Source organism: Sylvia atricapilla, chromosome 11, assembly GCF_009819655.1.
Source record: "Sylvia atricapilla isolate bSylAtr1 chromosome 11, bSylAtr1.pri, whole genome shotgun sequence".
Taxonomy (NCBI): domain Eukaryota; kingdom Metazoa; phylum Chordata; class Aves; order Passeriformes; family Sylviidae; genus Sylvia; species Sylvia atricapilla.
This window is the reverse complement of record NC_089150.1, coordinates 15,628,901-15,645,700: the sequence shown is the minus strand read 5'-3', so window position 1 is coordinate 15,645,700 and position 16,800 is coordinate 15,628,901. Positions and strand designations below refer to the sequence as shown.

General features: G+C 39.8%; 1 protein-coding gene across 4 annotated transcripts in view; it reads left to right on the top strand.

The window, feature by feature from the left end:
• Positions 1–16,800, top strand: part of PBRM1 (polybromo 1) — a 55,207-nt gene that overhangs the window by 26,593 nt on the left and 11,814 nt on the right. For 3 of the 4 annotated variants that reach the window (XM_066326835.1, XM_066326836.1, XM_066326834.1), the window contains 10 exons: positions 1,122–1,764; positions 2,646–2,857; positions 3,643–3,828; positions 4,710–4,867; positions 5,427–5,693; positions 7,061–7,206; positions 7,496–7,653; positions 8,319–8,502; positions 9,658–9,868; positions 12,309–12,510. In XM_066326835.1, the coding sequence (XP_066182932.1) occupies positions 1,122–1,764; positions 2,646–2,857; positions 3,643–3,828; positions 4,710–4,867; positions 5,427–5,693; positions 7,061–7,206; positions 7,496–7,653; positions 8,319–8,502; positions 9,658–9,868; positions 12,309–12,510 (2,367 nt within the window). Of the gene's footprint in view, positions 1–1,121; positions 1,765–2,645; positions 2,858–3,642; positions 3,829–4,709; positions 4,868–5,426; positions 5,694–7,060; positions 7,207–7,495; positions 7,654–8,318; positions 8,503–9,657; positions 9,869–12,308; positions 12,511–16,295; positions 16,455–16,800 lie in introns of all 4 variants that reach the window. The other variant, XM_066326837.1, reaches the window with a different exon arrangement.

Below are 16,800 nucleotides of genomic sequence, written 5' to 3'. Positions count from 1 at the left end.
TTTAGAATAGACGTGTTCTGCACAGTTGTTAACATTGACAAGGAAAGCAGAATTATATTTTCAAAATCTTCATAGCAATGGTATATCTGTATTTTACAATAGAATTAAGTTGCTGCATGTAGTGATTTCTAGGGAAAGTAACTTAGAGTGAAGAAAAAGACTTGTGAATGGGTGGAAGTATTAAGATTTAGTCATACAGTGTTATCCAGATGTTAAATGGTGCATTATGTGCTCAGTCAAGTAAAGGGCTTCTCAAATTGAGCAAATCTTCTAATTTCACTTGTTAAAGGTCTGGGATTTCCACAAAATCATAAAAAAAAAAAGTGGACTCAATTTGACAGATTATTGAAAGCCATGAAAAACATGGAAATGAAGTTTGCCACATCTGTTCCTCAAGCTGTTGCCCTTACAAACTTGCTGCTACTCAAATCTTATGTTCTCTTAATATGTGTTCAGAACTGAGCAAACTGAGATGGATAAAATTGCACAAAAAGCTTAAAGAAAATAGCCACACACAGTCCTCTTGCAAATTAAATGTGCAGCTCCTAGGTAAAGTACAGACTCTCAGGCAGAGTCTGTGCAGTGCAGTAACAGAGATCCTGAGTTAATCAAAATGCCAACCTAATAATCCCAATGGAGGCCTTAATTTACATTTTACTTGTAATAATCCTTTCTAATTTGGCATAAACATGTCATAAAGGAATCTGATAATATTTTGAATATTTAATATTAGTGATAGCAAAACCTCTGTTTTGCTATCACTAATATTTTAACAGGATTTTAACAGCTGCAGAGACAAATTCATGGAGAGCTGTAAGACCAAAATGAGTTTAGAGGAATTTGTTAGTGATGTTAGGTAGGAAAAGATGTTTTCCATGCTGAAGTCTGGGGAGGCCTTTGCCACGTGGAGCATGGAGTAACACATTCTTTGTTTGCTAAAGAGAGCATTAAAAAAAAAATTCAGAGTTATGAAAAATAAGGGAATGGAAGGGGCTTCATATTGTGCTCATGAAGTGGTTCTTCCATGCACAATTCTCCAGTGGAAACTGGAGATGGACAAAGAAGCGTGGAAATCCTTGGCTTTGTCGTTTTAACTGCTTTTTTTGGTTTTGTCGTGTTAGGTAGGAAAAGTGGCATATCTCCCAAAAAGTCCAAGTACATGACCCCAATGCAGCAGAAGCTGAACGAGGTGTACGAGGCCGTGAAGAACTACACGGACAAGCGCGGGCGGCGGCTGAGCGCCATCTTCCTGCGGCTGCCGTCCCGCTCCGAGCTCCCCGACTACTACCTCACCATCAAAAAGCCTGTGGACATGGAGAAGATCAGGAGCCACATGATGGCAAACAAATACCAGGACATCGACTCCATGGTGGAGGACTTTGTCATGATGTTCAATAACGCTTGCACCTACAATGAGCCGGAGTCTTTGATTTATAAAGATGCTCTGGTCCTCCACAAAGTTTTGCTTGAAACTCGGAGAGAAATAGAAGGAGATGAGGATTCTCATGTGCCCAATGTCACTTTGCTGATTCAGGAGCTTATCCATAACCTCTTTGTATCCGTTATGAGCCACCAGGATGATGAAGGCAGGTGCTACAGTGACTCCTTAGCTGAGATTCCTGCTGTTGATCCCAACTTCCCGAATAAACCTCCTCTGACTTTTGATATTATCCGAAAAAATGTTGAAAATAATCGCTATAGAAGATTGGACTTGTTCCAGGAAAACATGTTCGAGGTACTGGAGAGGGCACGGAGGATGAACAGGTGAGCAAACCCTTATTTTTCAGGTATCCTTGATCATGAGTTTTGCCTTCAATGTTAGACAAAGACTGAAGTTTTTTTAAGGTGTTTGCTTTCCTTGGTATGGGTGTTTGGAAAACTAGATCTCACAAGCTCTATCAGGTCTTCATTGGAATGTTTGCTTTGATTTGAAAACAAGGAATTAGTTGGTTTTCTCCTGAGAGATCATTTTGATAATGATCTTCCAAAGGAGCACCTTATGACTAACAGGTTCCTGTTATCTTTCAAATTGAAAAAGTGAAGAGAGCTGTTCTCGAACTGTTTAAATAGTGAATTACTCTTGTGAGGCAATCACACTTGGGTGAGTTGTGGTAACACCGTGCAAAAACTATGAACACTTGCAACTTTTTGTAGTATTTTGCATCAATTCAGTAGCGTTTTAGGGAACGTGCAGGTGAGACCTTGACTATGGAGAGGAGGTAGAAAATTACCTTAAAACATTTACTAGGAGGAGTATGGATAATTAAAATCAGTCAATTTTGTTAGTTAGTACTGTTATTACCCAAGTTTTCGGAGGTTAACAGATTGTAGAGGTCCAGTGACAAGTAGCCTTGGTCACAACTAGTTGCCTTTGATTTTCCTGGCATTTCAGGACTGGTGTATGCAAAAATACTGTTTTGGGTAAACTATAATGCAGATTGACAGTGGACTAACAGGTGAAGCATCACTAAATGCTCCATGGATTCAAGTCTCTGGTGCTGCTATTTATGAATAAGCACAGAAATCTATTGGCAGAGTGAAGCTTTCAATTGATCACAAAGAGTGGTGATTGATGAGTGTGTTTAGGCTCCTGTTTTACCCTGCACAAACTGTGTTTTTCCTGTGCTGCTCATGTTTTTGTACAGGACTGATTCGGAGATCTATGAGGATGCAGTGGAACTTCAGCAGTTCTTCATTAAAATTCGAGATGAACTGTGTAAAAATGGAGAGATTCTGCTGTCACCTGCTCTCAGCTACACCACCAAGCATCTTCACAATGATGTAGAAAAGGAAAAGAAGGAAAAGCTGCCCAAAGAAATAGAGGAGGATAAGCTCAAAAGGGAGGAGGAAAAGAGAGGTAGCTACTTTTGTTTCATTAGTTTCAAATGTACTAACTGAAAAATATACCCACACACATTATGTGTTGCTGCAGCTTTGCCTGCTGAAAGGACCTCAATAGTCTGCTTGTCCCCAGTCTTCCATTTTCAAGTTATGAGAGACTTATTTTATTATGATCCTTATCAGCCAGGCCAGAGGGCTTTTAAGAAAGAGAAGTGGGTAGATATTAACCCTATGTGAACTCTTTAATCAGAACACATTGGGGTAGTAATATTTCAAAGATATTAAAAAAAGTAGTTTTTTTACTTTAGTTTTCTGCTGATAATAAACCTAACAATGAATATTCCCACTGATCTTTTAGTCATTTTCTTTTTGGCAAATACTGATGGTGTGGTCTATGATCAGGCTTTTAACACTGCTACAGAACAGAGGTTTGAAAAGCCTTTTGTGTTTTGGCTACTGTGGATGTGAAGAGGAGTGGGCTTGCACTGTTTTGTAGGGCATGAGGCCTACCCTGAAGGTCCTTTATTTCACAGTTTCTGGCTGTTTCTGTCTATATTCCGTTGTGCACCATGTTTGAAGGAATAAGTAAGCTCTCCAATTGCTCCTTTCCACAGACAGGAGCAGAGCTCTTGGCAGTTTAGTCCTTGACTCTTCTTTCTACCATGGCCATCTTTCCTCATAGATGATAGCAGCAGAGAAGTCTGGTTACTTCAGGCTCAGAGTGAGGCACTGACATCAGGAATCCTGACTATTATGGAAATGTGACATTGCTAACATCTGTTTTTCCCTTCTTGCAATAAGAAGCTGAAAAGAGTGAAGATTCCTCTGGATCAGCTGGGCTGTCAAGTTTGCATCGGACCTACAGCCAGGACTGCAGCTTCAAGAACAGCATGTACCATGTGGGGGATTATGTGTATGTGGAGCCTGCAGAGGCCAACCTGCAGCCTCACATCGTCTGCATTGAGAGGCTGTGGGAAGATTCAGCTGGTAAGGATGTCCTTACTGCAGGGTGAAACTTCGTGTTATTTTTAGCTTCCAGTTTAGTTTTTTTTCCCCGTGTAGATGTTACTGACTTTATTTGTAGAAGTGTTTGGAGCAGTGAGGTTTTTGGGGTGGTGTTTTGTTTTTGTGGGGTTTTTTTTTGTTTGTTTTGTTTTGTTTTTTTGGTGGTTGCTGTTGTTGTTGTTTCTGAGTTGCTTTTTTTTAAAGGATATTACACATAGAAAACTCTTTGGATGGCATGTGCTTTTTTTGGCATTCATCTCTCCCTACCCTCAAATTGTAAGCCTTGCAGGGATGGGATTCTGAGTGGGGTGGATTTAGGTGCAGAAGAACATTGTTTTTCTGTGCTGAGAAAATTGGAACCAAAGATGGGCACAGGTTTCCTTTGATTTAGAAAAATAGTAAATATTTGTAACTTCTTTATAAGTTGTTGTTATCAATTTGAGTTTGTCATCATATGATTTGTCACAGCATAAAATGAAAGAAATAGTTCTTAAAAAATTTAAAAACAGTTTTCTGAGATTCTTTAAATAATCAGGTGATTGTTGTGTGGACTTGAAAGCCATTTCAAGGCCTGAAAGTGAAGATCTAGAAATAAGAACAAATTTCTCCTTTAGTTTGCTGAGTCAGGTTTTACTGGAGAAATAACAATTGGCAGGCTTTTTAAAAAACCTTATCCTTTTCTGAAAAGTTAACTATTGCCCTGTTTAAAGGCAAATTGCTCTTAGTATAAATGACTACATGGCCATTTGATTAATCAGTCAATTGCTAATTGTTCTTACTTGGCTCATGCACTAGAGAATGTCATTTTACATTTTTTCTTTCTATCTCCCTTCTCTATTTTTTTGTTGTTTTCTATTTTAAAGGAGAGAAATGGCTCTATGGCTGCTGGTTTTATCGACCAAATGAAACTTTTCACCTTGCAACACGAAAATTCCTGGAGAAAGAAGTTTTTAAAAGTGATTATTACAATAAAGTTCCTGTTAGCAAAATTTTAGGCAAATGTGTGGTCATGTTTGTCAAGGTGAGAGACTGTTCAGACTAATTTATAAAACAAGTAAAGCTTCTACTATTTCCTGCAGAGCTGTAGGCACTTGAAACACAGACACATTCCACCAATACCTAAATAAAATAGGACTTGCTTCTGTGGGCTGTTTGGATCTTTCTTTGCTTCCTGAGATATGTAGTTCACCCAGGTGATGGAGTTTCCCTGTGCTAGTTGATTTGTGCTTATGGTTGCCTCTGGCTTGATGAATGTGTCCTTTTTCCAAGTCAAAGCTCAGAAATCTTGTGAAAGTGGTTTTAGGCTGCAGATCTTGTTAATGTACTGGATTGGTAAATGAATAAAACCTAACTCTTCTCATATGCCAACCTGTACTGAATTAGCTCCTTCTCCAAGGGTGGGATTTCTTGTTTCTTGTTATTCTTAGTAAAACTTGGATGTCAAACTGGAAGAAGAGAACTCAGCAAAGAGCCTTCTGACAGAAGCATAGAAAAAACTGAAGCCATGGGAGGGTGTTCAGTGTGAGTCTATGGGCTGTGGGTGTTGCTGAAATATTTCATGTTTTTCCTTCAATCTGCAGGAATATTTTAAATTGTGCCCTGAAAACTTCAGAGATGAGGATGTCTATGTGTGCGAGTCTCGCTACTCTGCAAAGACAAAGTCTTTTAAGAAGATTAAACTGTGGACTATGCCTGTGAGCTCTGTCAGATTTGTCCCACGAGATGTGCCCCTGCCTGTGGTCAGAGTCGCTTCTGTGTTTGCCAATACAGACAAAGTAGATGAGGAGAAACACAGTGAAACACTGGAGGACAGTAAGGTGGGAGAAAGTATCCTTCATCTTGAAAAGGTATGCAAGGGCAACATTGTTTGTATTTGACAGATAGAGAGAGACAAAGTATTAGCCCTCATGGCTTGGGTTTCACCACATTCCAGACACAATAAAATATAAATGGATATCTTTCTGTGATAAATTATATTACAGACATTTGTAAAATAACACAAAATATAAATAGACATAACAGAAAATAATAAACTGTTTACAACTGTAAGTTGTAAATATTTGTTACAAGCATCTTTTTTGTGGCCATGTGATGGGGTTGATTGGGTTTTTTACCACTCCAAAAAATAACACTTTTACTCTAAAGCCTGCCCTAAACCTAAAGAACCAGTAAAATGAAAAGTCTAATCTTAGTTCATGGCAGTGCTAAAATGCTTTGTTGTGTAGCATTTCAGTAAAGCAGTCCAGTAGCTAGGCAGCAGTAAGAAATACATAATATACTATTGTTCTGAGGCATATGTATTGTATAATATATGCCTAAGAATATTTCTGTCCAACATAGTAGATAAAATGGTTCATTTAGTGTACCTAGAGTAAGAAAACAAATAAATTTAGGTAAATGTATTAAAATCAGCTAAATTTAATTAGTTTGTCTGAAATAAATTTTGAGCCGTGAAAAAATAAGAGACTCATAAAATATTATAAATCATTAAAGAAACTCATGAAAACTCCACTTTGCATTTTCTAACAGAACCTGAGAACACAGTACCCAGCACACCCATTCTCAGACACCTAGTGTATATTAGTGTATTTATTCACATCATGGCAAAAGATGGAATTAATTCTGCTGAGAGAACTAAAACTCACAGGGTTTTTTCCTCCCATGCCTTGGTGAGACAGCCCGTGTTTCTTTAGCTTTCTGGAATCCCAGGCTGAAAGATGAAATGAGGCACAATTTAAGATTTTAGTAAAAAGTGAGAAATTAAATAGGGTAAATTGTATGAATTTGTAAGCAATACGTGGAGTGTTCATATTATTGTATAAGAGAGTTGAATCATTACATTTTTGTGTGTGTTAGCTTGGCCATATATTCAGTTCTTGCTTCCTAAGCACATTACTGGGCTTTAAACGATCAAAGTGACAAGGCTTGGCTTGGCCAGTTTGCTTTGAAGCACCCAAACACAAAAGGCCCTGTAAATTACTATTCTGGCAAAATTAGACCTTTGTGAAATAGGAAAGCCTATGACAGATATGGAAGGTATCCTTGGCTTTGCAGTTTTATTTCAGGAAACTTGCATACACACCTCTGCTTAGTGCTTAGTTATTGTTGTTAACATAAAGGTAGAGAAAAGCCTTTTACTGGTACCTGGCATCTCTTTGTTTCTGTGCTTGGTTTTGCTCCTTCCTCAAGTTTCTAAATGCTTCTTCTTTTGCAGGACAAAGAAGATGTTCCAGTAGAAATGTCCAATGGGGAACCTGGTTGCCATTACTTTGAGCAGCTCTGCTACAATGACATGTGGCTGAAGGTTGGGGACTGCGTCTTCATAAAATCACACGGGCTGGTACGACCTCGAGTAGGAAGGTAAGGGCAGCTCCTTTGTTTGCAGTTTACAGCTGTGAAAATAACTTGGATAAATGGGGGTGGTTGCAAAAAGGTATAAAAGAGAATGGGAAAAAGTGTGAGTGAAGTGTTACAAGGTCTTGGTAGATTGAGGTGGAATTTTAGCTGCCTAAGAGAAGCCTGGTCCACATGTGCAGTTGGAATTGGCTGTTCTGTGTTCATTTTCCATTGATGGTCTTCCTGAATATCCTACTGTCTCATTTGGGAGAAATGACCTTTCATTTATGTTCCTGGTTTGGTTTCTTTGCAGAATTGAGAAGATGTGGGTGCGAGATGGAGCTGCCTATTTCTTTGGTCCAATCTTTATACATCCTGAAGAAACTGAGCATGAGCCAACTAAAATGTTCTACAAGAAGGAGGTGTTTTTGAGTAACTTAGAGGAGACCTGTCCCATGACTTGCATTTTAGGTAATTATTAACAGCTTTAATCTGATGAACATCTTTTCCTACAGAGTCTGAAGTGATTGAAGGCTGTGTGTAGGCTTGATTCCAAGTATGTCTTTTTCATTGAGGGGGAGAGGAGATATTATTCAGTGAGTTTCTAATTTCCATTCCTGCCTGTGGGACCTGTGGTGAGAAGTTACTATAAGGAGGCTTTCTTACAATGAGGGAATTACTTGTATGATATGAAAGTGAACATTGTTTGCAGCCAGAGAACAGAAAACTCCATTACTCTTGGATATTAATGTAATTACTCCAGTACATATTACCTGGAAAGTTGAAGGGAGGAGGAGGTTGAAATTTGATTTGTTGAAGAAGGCGATGGCTGTGTACTGTGTTTTGGAGTTGTGATGCTGTGATAAATACGGTAACTGACAGTGATCATGAGGGCTCATGATTTTGTGGGTTCTCTAGTTCTTAAAAAAATTCCAAAAGCTGCATTAAGTTGCTGTAGGTTTCTTGTGAGCACCATTAGTTGGTTGGAATATCAATTGATGTATTTTCCATAGTTGCACCAAATTCCAGGAATCTTCCAGACTAACGAGACAGGCAAAAAAAATGGACTTTCCACACTTTTTAAAAAGAGTCTGCTAGCGTGGCTGCCTTCTTACCCAGCTCTTTCATTTCTGCAGGAAAGTGTGTCGTTCTGTCATTCAAAGACTTCCTCTCCTGCAGACCAACAGAAATCTCAGAAAACGACGTTTTTCTTTGCGAGAGCCGCTACAACGAAAGCGACAAACAAATGAAGAAATTCAAGGGGTTGAAGAGGTTTTCACTGTCTGCCAAAGTTGTAGATGATGAAATATACTATTTTAGGTAAAAATGTGAGGGGAATGAGGGGGTCACCTGAGCACTCTTCTGGATTGTTGTGGACTGGCAGCTAAGCCCCCACTCAGCCTCTTGGTCACTGCCCTGCAGTGGAATAGGGGAGAGAATTTGCAGGGCAGAAGGAAGAAAAACTCCTGGCTCAAGTTTAAAAACAGTTGGAAAAGTGAAGCAAAGCTACATGCACAAACAGAGCAAGATAAGGAATTCATTCCCTACTTTTGATTAGCAGGCAGATGTTTACCTGTTTCCTGGAAAGCAGGGCCTTGGCACATGGAATGGTTACTGGCAAAGACAAATGCCATAACCCTGAATGTACCCTGTCCTCTCCTTCTCCCCATATTTTATTGCTGAGCACGGTGTCAGAGTATGAAATATCCCCTTGGTTGGTTTGGCTTAGCTGTCCTGGTTTCTCCCAAATCACTGCCCAGCCCCAGCCTGCTGGGGCACTGAGTAGGGAAGAGCAAAGGCCTTGATGCTGAGCTGTTCAGCACTAATCACAGCAGAATGTGTTATCCACACTATTGTCTCACGGATCCAAAACAATTAACCCATCCCAGCCTGACCCAGGATATCCACAGAAGTCAGAAGTGTAATTTCAGAGAACCACACTCTTGGGAAGAAATCCAGATAGCATCAGTCTTTTTATGATCTTAATACGATGGATGTTTTCTTTTTCTTCCTCTGACTTCACGAAAAGTCATTACCTTATCGGATTGGTACATCCTCTTGGATATTATGAAAATACTGAAGTGGTCATTGTGAGTAAGGAACACCTGTTGGTGAACATTCATATTAGTAAAAAAAAAGTATTAAGTTCTAACTTAAGTAAAATGTGAAATCTAAGGAAGCTATGGTGTTAACTGCCTTCTATCATAGAAATTAAGCACTTATATTGAAGTCCCCTTCTAACCCATAAAAAATCCTTCTAACAAGTGACTGAAATGAAACACTGGCCATAGACACAAAATTAGTTCTGCTCAGGGTTCTGAAAGGAAGCATAGGCACATCTCAAGTCACCACTGTTTCGATATTGTACAGTCAGAAATTAAGAAAAGTTAATTTTCTCTTCAAAAACAAGTTCTTTCTCCTGTAAGGCATGAGACTGTTCTCAGCTGCTTTTTGTCTTCCTCCTCCACCTTCCAGAAAACCCATTGTTCCTCAGAAAGAGCCATCTCCTCTACTGGAAAAGAAGATTCAGCAGCTGGAGGCAAAATTTGCTGAGTTGGAAGGAGGTGATGAGGACATGGAAGAGATGGGAGAGGAGGAAGGTGATATGACTGAAACACCTTCCATGCCTCAGCTCCAGGCCCCCTTAGCCAGTGATTTGGATATAATGCCTTATACTCCACCACAGGTAAGGACTTTCCTTCAGGAGCCTTTAAACCTTTATATTCCACATTCTTTTCCCAATCCAGATGATGTAACATTTTATCATACAAAAACAAAGGATTTATACTGAAGTTTACAAGTATATGGAGTAAATGACACAAAACAATTCTGGTGTGTCCGATATGATAATCAGATGATAGTGTTTCATTCCATAAAAATATTTTTAAAGAAAATCTTTCAGCTGAGAAAAATTCAGGGTATATTTTTATGTATTAGTGTTGTTTCTAATAATGAGGTTTTCTGTGATACTGATTCAGAAATACCAGGCCTTTACATAAAATTCAAATAAATATATAATATAATAATTTATATAATTTATATAAATTATATAACACAAACCCTGGAATTTGCGTAACTGAGTATGGAAACAGAGTGAGGAACTGCTTTAGCTAGAAATTCAACTAACCAAAAAAGTTTGTTTGCAACTGGATCTGTGTCAGCACACTCCCGCATCCAAGCTAATGCCAGTCTTAGAGGCAATGGGAATGATCTGCTGGGAACAGGAGGGAGTTTCAGATGCTTTTGTGACCAACAATGTGGATTTCTGCTGCATTACACTGAAAGGATGGGACCCTAGGGTAGAAATGTCTTAGGATGTTGTGAAAGAGTTGCTGAAGTTGAAAGCTTTTGCCTGGTTTGAGTGTGATGTTTTGCCCTGTGGGCAACCACCAGATGCATTTTCCCTTTCAAGGTTGCTCAGTGCTCTTGTTTAACACGCTGAATTTTATTGGCAGCTTGAAAAATCTTGAAGAGCATTCCAATAGAAGTGAAATTTTATCTAACAACTATTAAACCCCAGAACTTTTAAGCTTTTAGTTTTCTTCTGCCAACAAAGAAGCTCTTACAACAGCTGAGTGAGGAGACAAGACAAGTGAATTTGTGGTATTGTGGGGCTTGGCAGATGGGTGGGTGATGCTTTCCTGCTGCAGTTTTCTGTGAATGAAGTCAAAGTACTTGAAAAAAAGATGTGCCACTTCATTCTTTGCTTCAGCAGTATAGCTGAGAAAAGGCATAAAAGGGGCTCTGATTGATTTCTTCTTTTAACAAGTCTGAAAGTAAATATTCAGTTATCTGGCTCCAGTGGAAAAGACTGTTCATTTAAAGTGTGTGTATAGGAGATGGAAAAGAACTGAGAATGCAAGAACCAAATTCAGAATTCTTACAATTTCTCCAAGTCCTGTTTGCCCTTCCAAACTGGTGGGGAGGCTTTTACATTAGATTACTGTTACCAAAATTGTTGTAAGAACTGTATAGGCTTAAACAACTGGTAAACTTGTAGCTCTCTATTTGCAGATGTATCAGAGGCCAGACATATAATTAGATTTTCCTCTTTTTGGTTTGGGAATTCTCCATCTGCCAGTGTGGGCTTGCCCAAGAAGTCAGGATGGAATTGTATCTGCCCTGTATATCATCCCAAACCCTGTGTGAAGTTTTCTTCACTTCCTGCAGACAAGATATCTTTAGGTTCATAATGAAAACTTCAAAGATGGATTGCAAGTTAGTACAGTGAAGTTTAGAATTATATTTAAATGAGCCTCAGTTCATCTTCTGGTAAAACTTTTTAAGCATTTTGGTATTACTAAAACTTTGTTTTTAGGTGAGAAGAGAGTGTTGAACAGTGGGGTCAAAGCAGCCATTAGAAGGAGTCAGTAGCATGGTCAGGATTTCAGGAGAGGAAGGAAACAGTTGAATGTATTTTTGTTTCCTTTTTAACCTTTTTTACCTCCACCAGGTACTTGGAAACAATGGCACTTTTCAAGCTGTGACATATTTATAATATTTGGGGTATGAGAAAGGCCTTCAGAGGGTTTTGATGCGATGATACATTTGTGGATCTTATTGGTCAGAGTATTGATAAATTATGGTCTTCTGTGACAGATATAGGTGGAAGGGCCTTCAAAAAGAGGCTCCAGCTGTGGTATCTCAGTATAGAGATGTCAGAATAGGGTAATTTTTTGATGGCTGAAAACATCAAGGAGCTCTCACTGGGGGGCATCCATAGTAGGGAAAGCAAAGGAGCAGAATTTTTGTTACTCATCAACACAAGAACATGATGTGAATCTGTGGTGCAGGTAAACTGGGCTATCAAAACTGGGCTTTGGTTTTTCAGGGAGAAATGGCTACTTATGTAATGAGAAGTGAACACTGGAGAGAAAGGAAGGTCTGGCAGGCAAAATAACATTTAGAAGGTGGAACGAGTGAGAGTAGGCATTGCAAAGGCCAAGGAAGAAGTGGGGAAGCATTTTCCTAAAACGTGCGGTGGCAAATAAAGTACTTCTCTCAACTTGTGTTGGCAATGTCTCTGAACAGCTCAATGGACAAAATCAGTGACATGACACAATTCCTTTTATTTCTTCTGGCCTTCTCTTTTGTGCACTTGTGGTCATAACTGCTTTTTCTCACAGTCCACTCCCAAGTCTGTTAAGGGCAGCACCAAGAAGGAGGGATCAAAAAGGAAGATCAACATGAGTGGGTACATCTTGTTTAGCAGCGAGATGAGAGCTGTGATTAAAGCTCAGCACCCAGACTACTCCTTTGGAGAGCTCAGCAGACTTGTAGGAACTGAATGGAGAAACTTGGAAGCAACAAAGAAAGCAGAATATGAAGGTAAGTAAAAACTGAAATGCTGAACTCTTTTCTGCCTTTTTTTTTTTCTCAGCACTTTCTGTTGTTCAGATGACAAGTTTAATAAAATAAAATATTTATGTTTGTGTTCTGGACGTACCTTAAAGAGAAGTTCATATTGAAAGATGACTGAAGAGGAGCAAAGAGCATGTTTCAGTTATGTAGAGCACAACTGATAATTTAAATGTCTTTGCCACAAGTAACCAATTTACCAAAGAGCAAAAAAAATGGGGACAACTTAGAAATAAAGGGGTGTGGAGCTCCTGGGCTAGAAGTCAGTTGGAAAAATATTTTGTCAATGTTTCCCTAAAGGAGGACTGATGGGTATTTTGGGTGAGAAGCTCTTGAGAGCTGTAGCAGCAGGTAAGAAAGGCTTACAGAGGAGTGGGGAAAAGTTCATTATTAACAGTACTTAGAGCCCTTAGAGGCTTTGTACTGTACTGTAAATATGACCTATTTTTCAGGACAGTATTAATCAACTCTTGTAACTAATTTTGTCAAGAGGTTTCATATCCTGAAGTAAGCCTAGGAATATTTCATAATCATGAGATACTTTAGACCTATCTTTCATCCCTTTCCTCCCCTCTTTTCCTCAATTCCTTCCCTCCTTTCCTTTCTTTGCCTCCCTCCTTTTCTTCCCTCCCTCCTTTCCTTCCATTCCTTTCCTCCCTTCTGATAAATAATCATTGTGTTTTAACTTTTATTTGATTAAAATAAAATGCAGCTAATCTTTAACAGCCAGCCCTTACCCAAGCCAAATACATGGGGTTAACATCCATAGTTATTTCTCTAGTTAATAGCACGTCGACACTAATAACTACTGATGCAACATTATTGAAAGAAAATGCTCCTTTGAATAGGAACATTTCAACACCCTGGAAAGTTATGGCCCAATTAGGTTATAACTTTGGAAATAAGATTTGATAGGTTTTCTGCACACTCATAACTTGAAGGCAGCTTTGATCTTGAGGCTGGAAGCTTGCATGCTGTCACTGTCCACTCTTAGCCACCACAGTCCTTTCTGAATTTTCAGTAGCACCTCTTTGCAGCTCTGGAGGGTAACACAGCACCCTTTGCTCTGTGCAAGTTTGCTTTGGGAGGGAAATGGTAACGCTCTTTCTTTGTGAGACTACTGGGGGCTTACTTTGTTCTGTAGTTGTTTCCCTTTACACCCTTGTAGGTGCATGTGTGATCTTTTTATTGGCAGATCCCTCCTTAAAGCTTCATCCTTCAGCAGGAGGATGGCTGGCATGTCACTGCTTCCTTGCTTAGAGCAGCTTAAAGTCCTGCACTTCTGCAGGAAGGCTCTGTTTGTCCACCGTGTTAATGATTGTCTGTGTGCTTCCATTTTAATCTTCCTTCTCAATTAAAATTTTCCAAAGCTTTTGGAGTTTGAGCTTCAGTTTCCCTGGCTTGGTGTCTGACCCAAACTAGACTTACTTTTACTTGGTTTGGAGGGGTTGGGATGGGGTAACAAAGTGTCCAAATTGTGTTTGCTTACCTTGTGTGAAAGGAGAGAAACTCCACTCCTTCCCCTGTGAAGAGTCAAAATTCGTGGGTTCCCTGGTGTGGATGTGAACCAGGGAGCAGGGAGTGGGCATGGTTTGACAGCTCAGTTAAAAAGGGCCCTTCCATTTTCTGGTGAAAAGTGGTTTACATTTTAGATCCATTTTGACCCACTGAAAGTTTTGTTTGGTTTATGTGCAGGGTATTAGTTGGTTTTTTAGCAATAATTGAGTAAAGAACAAGCAATGTTGGAAGTGCCTGCATGGCTAAATAAAGTAAAATAAAAGGGATTGAGGGAAAAGCCTGTTGTAAGGAAAAGCTCTGTTCAGAGCAAAAGGTCTCTTTCCTGTCTCTTGAGATATGTTGGAAATGTTTGAATGCTCTCAAGTCCTGGCCTATGTGATTTGGGTTTATTATTGAGTGTTAGGGTGAATGCTTTAGGCTAAACTTTCAGATACCTTCTTGAGTTCCCTTTGGCAGTGTTATTCCATTTGTTACTTCTGTGGCAGTCACGGCATGCATAGGGGCTAGATAAAACTTGAGTACTGTCCTACGTCAGGTCCTTCTTCAAACTTCAGCACTCTGAAGTCTGATAAAGCTGAACACTTAACAGTAATTTCTCATTCATCAGAGTGTCTCTTTTGCTATTGTTTGACCATTTTTTGTTTTTTTAGCTGGCCAAAAATAGGTGAGAGTCAGAACAACTGCTTCATCTTTTCCCAAAGTGCTTGCTGTGCTCTGGAGAGGATTTTCTCATTTTTCAACTTCAGGATCTACCTTTGAATATCTTGTGTATTTTGTGCTCAACTGCATCTGAGTTGCCTGTATTAAATGTAGGAATTTCTCTGCGTCGTCGTCCCTTCCTGAAATTGCAGAAGTGGGAAGAAGGAAGGAAATGCCTTTGGAAATCAAACTGGTCTTTGAGTGTATGGAATTAGTGCTAGAAGCTGCACAAACAGGTTCTAGAGGAGTCAAAAGTGTGATAGATGTTCAAAGTCATGTCCTAGTAGAAGTGAGAGCACTGGCAGGATGCATAACTTAATCTCCTTGATGAACTTCTTAGCCTTCTTTTGACAGAGGACCTTGATTGCTGGCTTAGTGGCAGTTTCCATCTTTCACCAAATGCAAGAGAACTCATAGCCCTGCATTCACTGTTGTTGAAATTTGCTGGAGATGTATCCTGCATCCATTTATTCTTCCTTGTACCTCATTGTGCCAGTCATACACAATGTTCAGAGTAAACAAAGCAGGAACTTACATGCCCATGAAGCACCTGGAGTGGGCATTCAGTATTTCTCCTTTTTTGTTTGCTTGGCTTTTGTTTTTTTTTTCTTTCTTCTTCCCATGACCCTTTGCCCTTCCCTTAATATAAAATTGTCCTCTGGTCAGATTACCCTGCAGTAGATCTTTTGTTCTTGCAGTCACAGTGAGAGACTTGATTGAGATAATGACCAGATTCATCGTACAAAGGACACACATGACCTCCAGTGAGCAGCACAATGTGAGTTAGACATCTTCAGAAAAAAACCCAAAAAAACTCATAGGGGACAAAATGGGGAAATGACAGAAAGAGACAGAGAAAAATATTTTTGGTTTATCAAACTGCTGCTTGTTATATTCCAAAAACTAAGGGCCAGTATGCACTAGGGAAACTTTCCAAATGCTCCCCGATTTTGCCACCACTTTTCAGCTGTGTCAGTAGTAAAATATATGGGGAGCCCACAAATGACCGTGCCACCAGCTGGCACTACTGTCTGCTCTTTGCAGCATTCTTTAGGGCACACCTGGCAGATGTGGGGCTTCAATTCCCACAGCAGCTGGTAAAGGATCCACCCAAGAGCTGCTGGCCTTGGCTGCAGCTGGTTTGGCTGAGCCAGTGGTGTCAAAACAGGGAATGTTTTGCCATGTCCTGGTGCGGACCAAGCCTAGTGCTGGACTGCTGCTTCATGTTGGTAACACTGGTGTTATTATCATCAAATTTGTTCTTTTAATTTTTTTTTAATTTAATAATTTAATTTAATTATTTATTTTTTTAGAAAGACATAAAACTTTGTGGAATATTTTTCATGAAAGGTTCTCTAAAAGTCTTAGCTGCAGCCACATGAAATCAAATCATATGCTGTATAAAAAAGATTCATCTGTTCTACTTTATATTTGACTAAACTATGCCAGTGTCTGACTCTAGTCCTTTTTAATGAACAGATAATATTTTGAAAGTCTGGGTTACAAAACAGAACTGAAAATCTAAAATACTTTTACAGAGCGGGCAGCTAAAGTTGCTGAGCAGCAGGAGAGAGAGCGAGCAGCACAGCAGCAGAATTCCTCCCCCCGGGCAGGCACTCCTGTCGGGGCTCTTATGGGGGTGGTGCCGCCACCAACACCAATGGGAATGCTCAATCAGCAGTTGACACCCGTTGCAGGTAAAACGTAGGAGCTATGACCATTTTTTCCTCATCCACTTTATCAACCCCCTTCATAACTGAACACTCTCTTGGGTCACGTTGGAAGCAAAAGCTCAAACTCTTCAGTCCTTCTTCATGATGAACGTGCCTAGTGCAGCGGTGGCCTGGTGTCCAGCGTTACTTGCTCCAGTGGAGAGTAGCCTGTGGAAAATGCAGGGAAGCAGGGTGCTCCTTGTGCAGTGCTCCTGTTCTGGTAGTGTGCAGTCGTGTTGATTCACTCTGCCTCGCAGAGTTCACCTTTAGCCCTGCTGGGGCAGGAGGGCAACAGCTAAATAGTCTTCTAGTGCATGCAGCATCTGTGGCA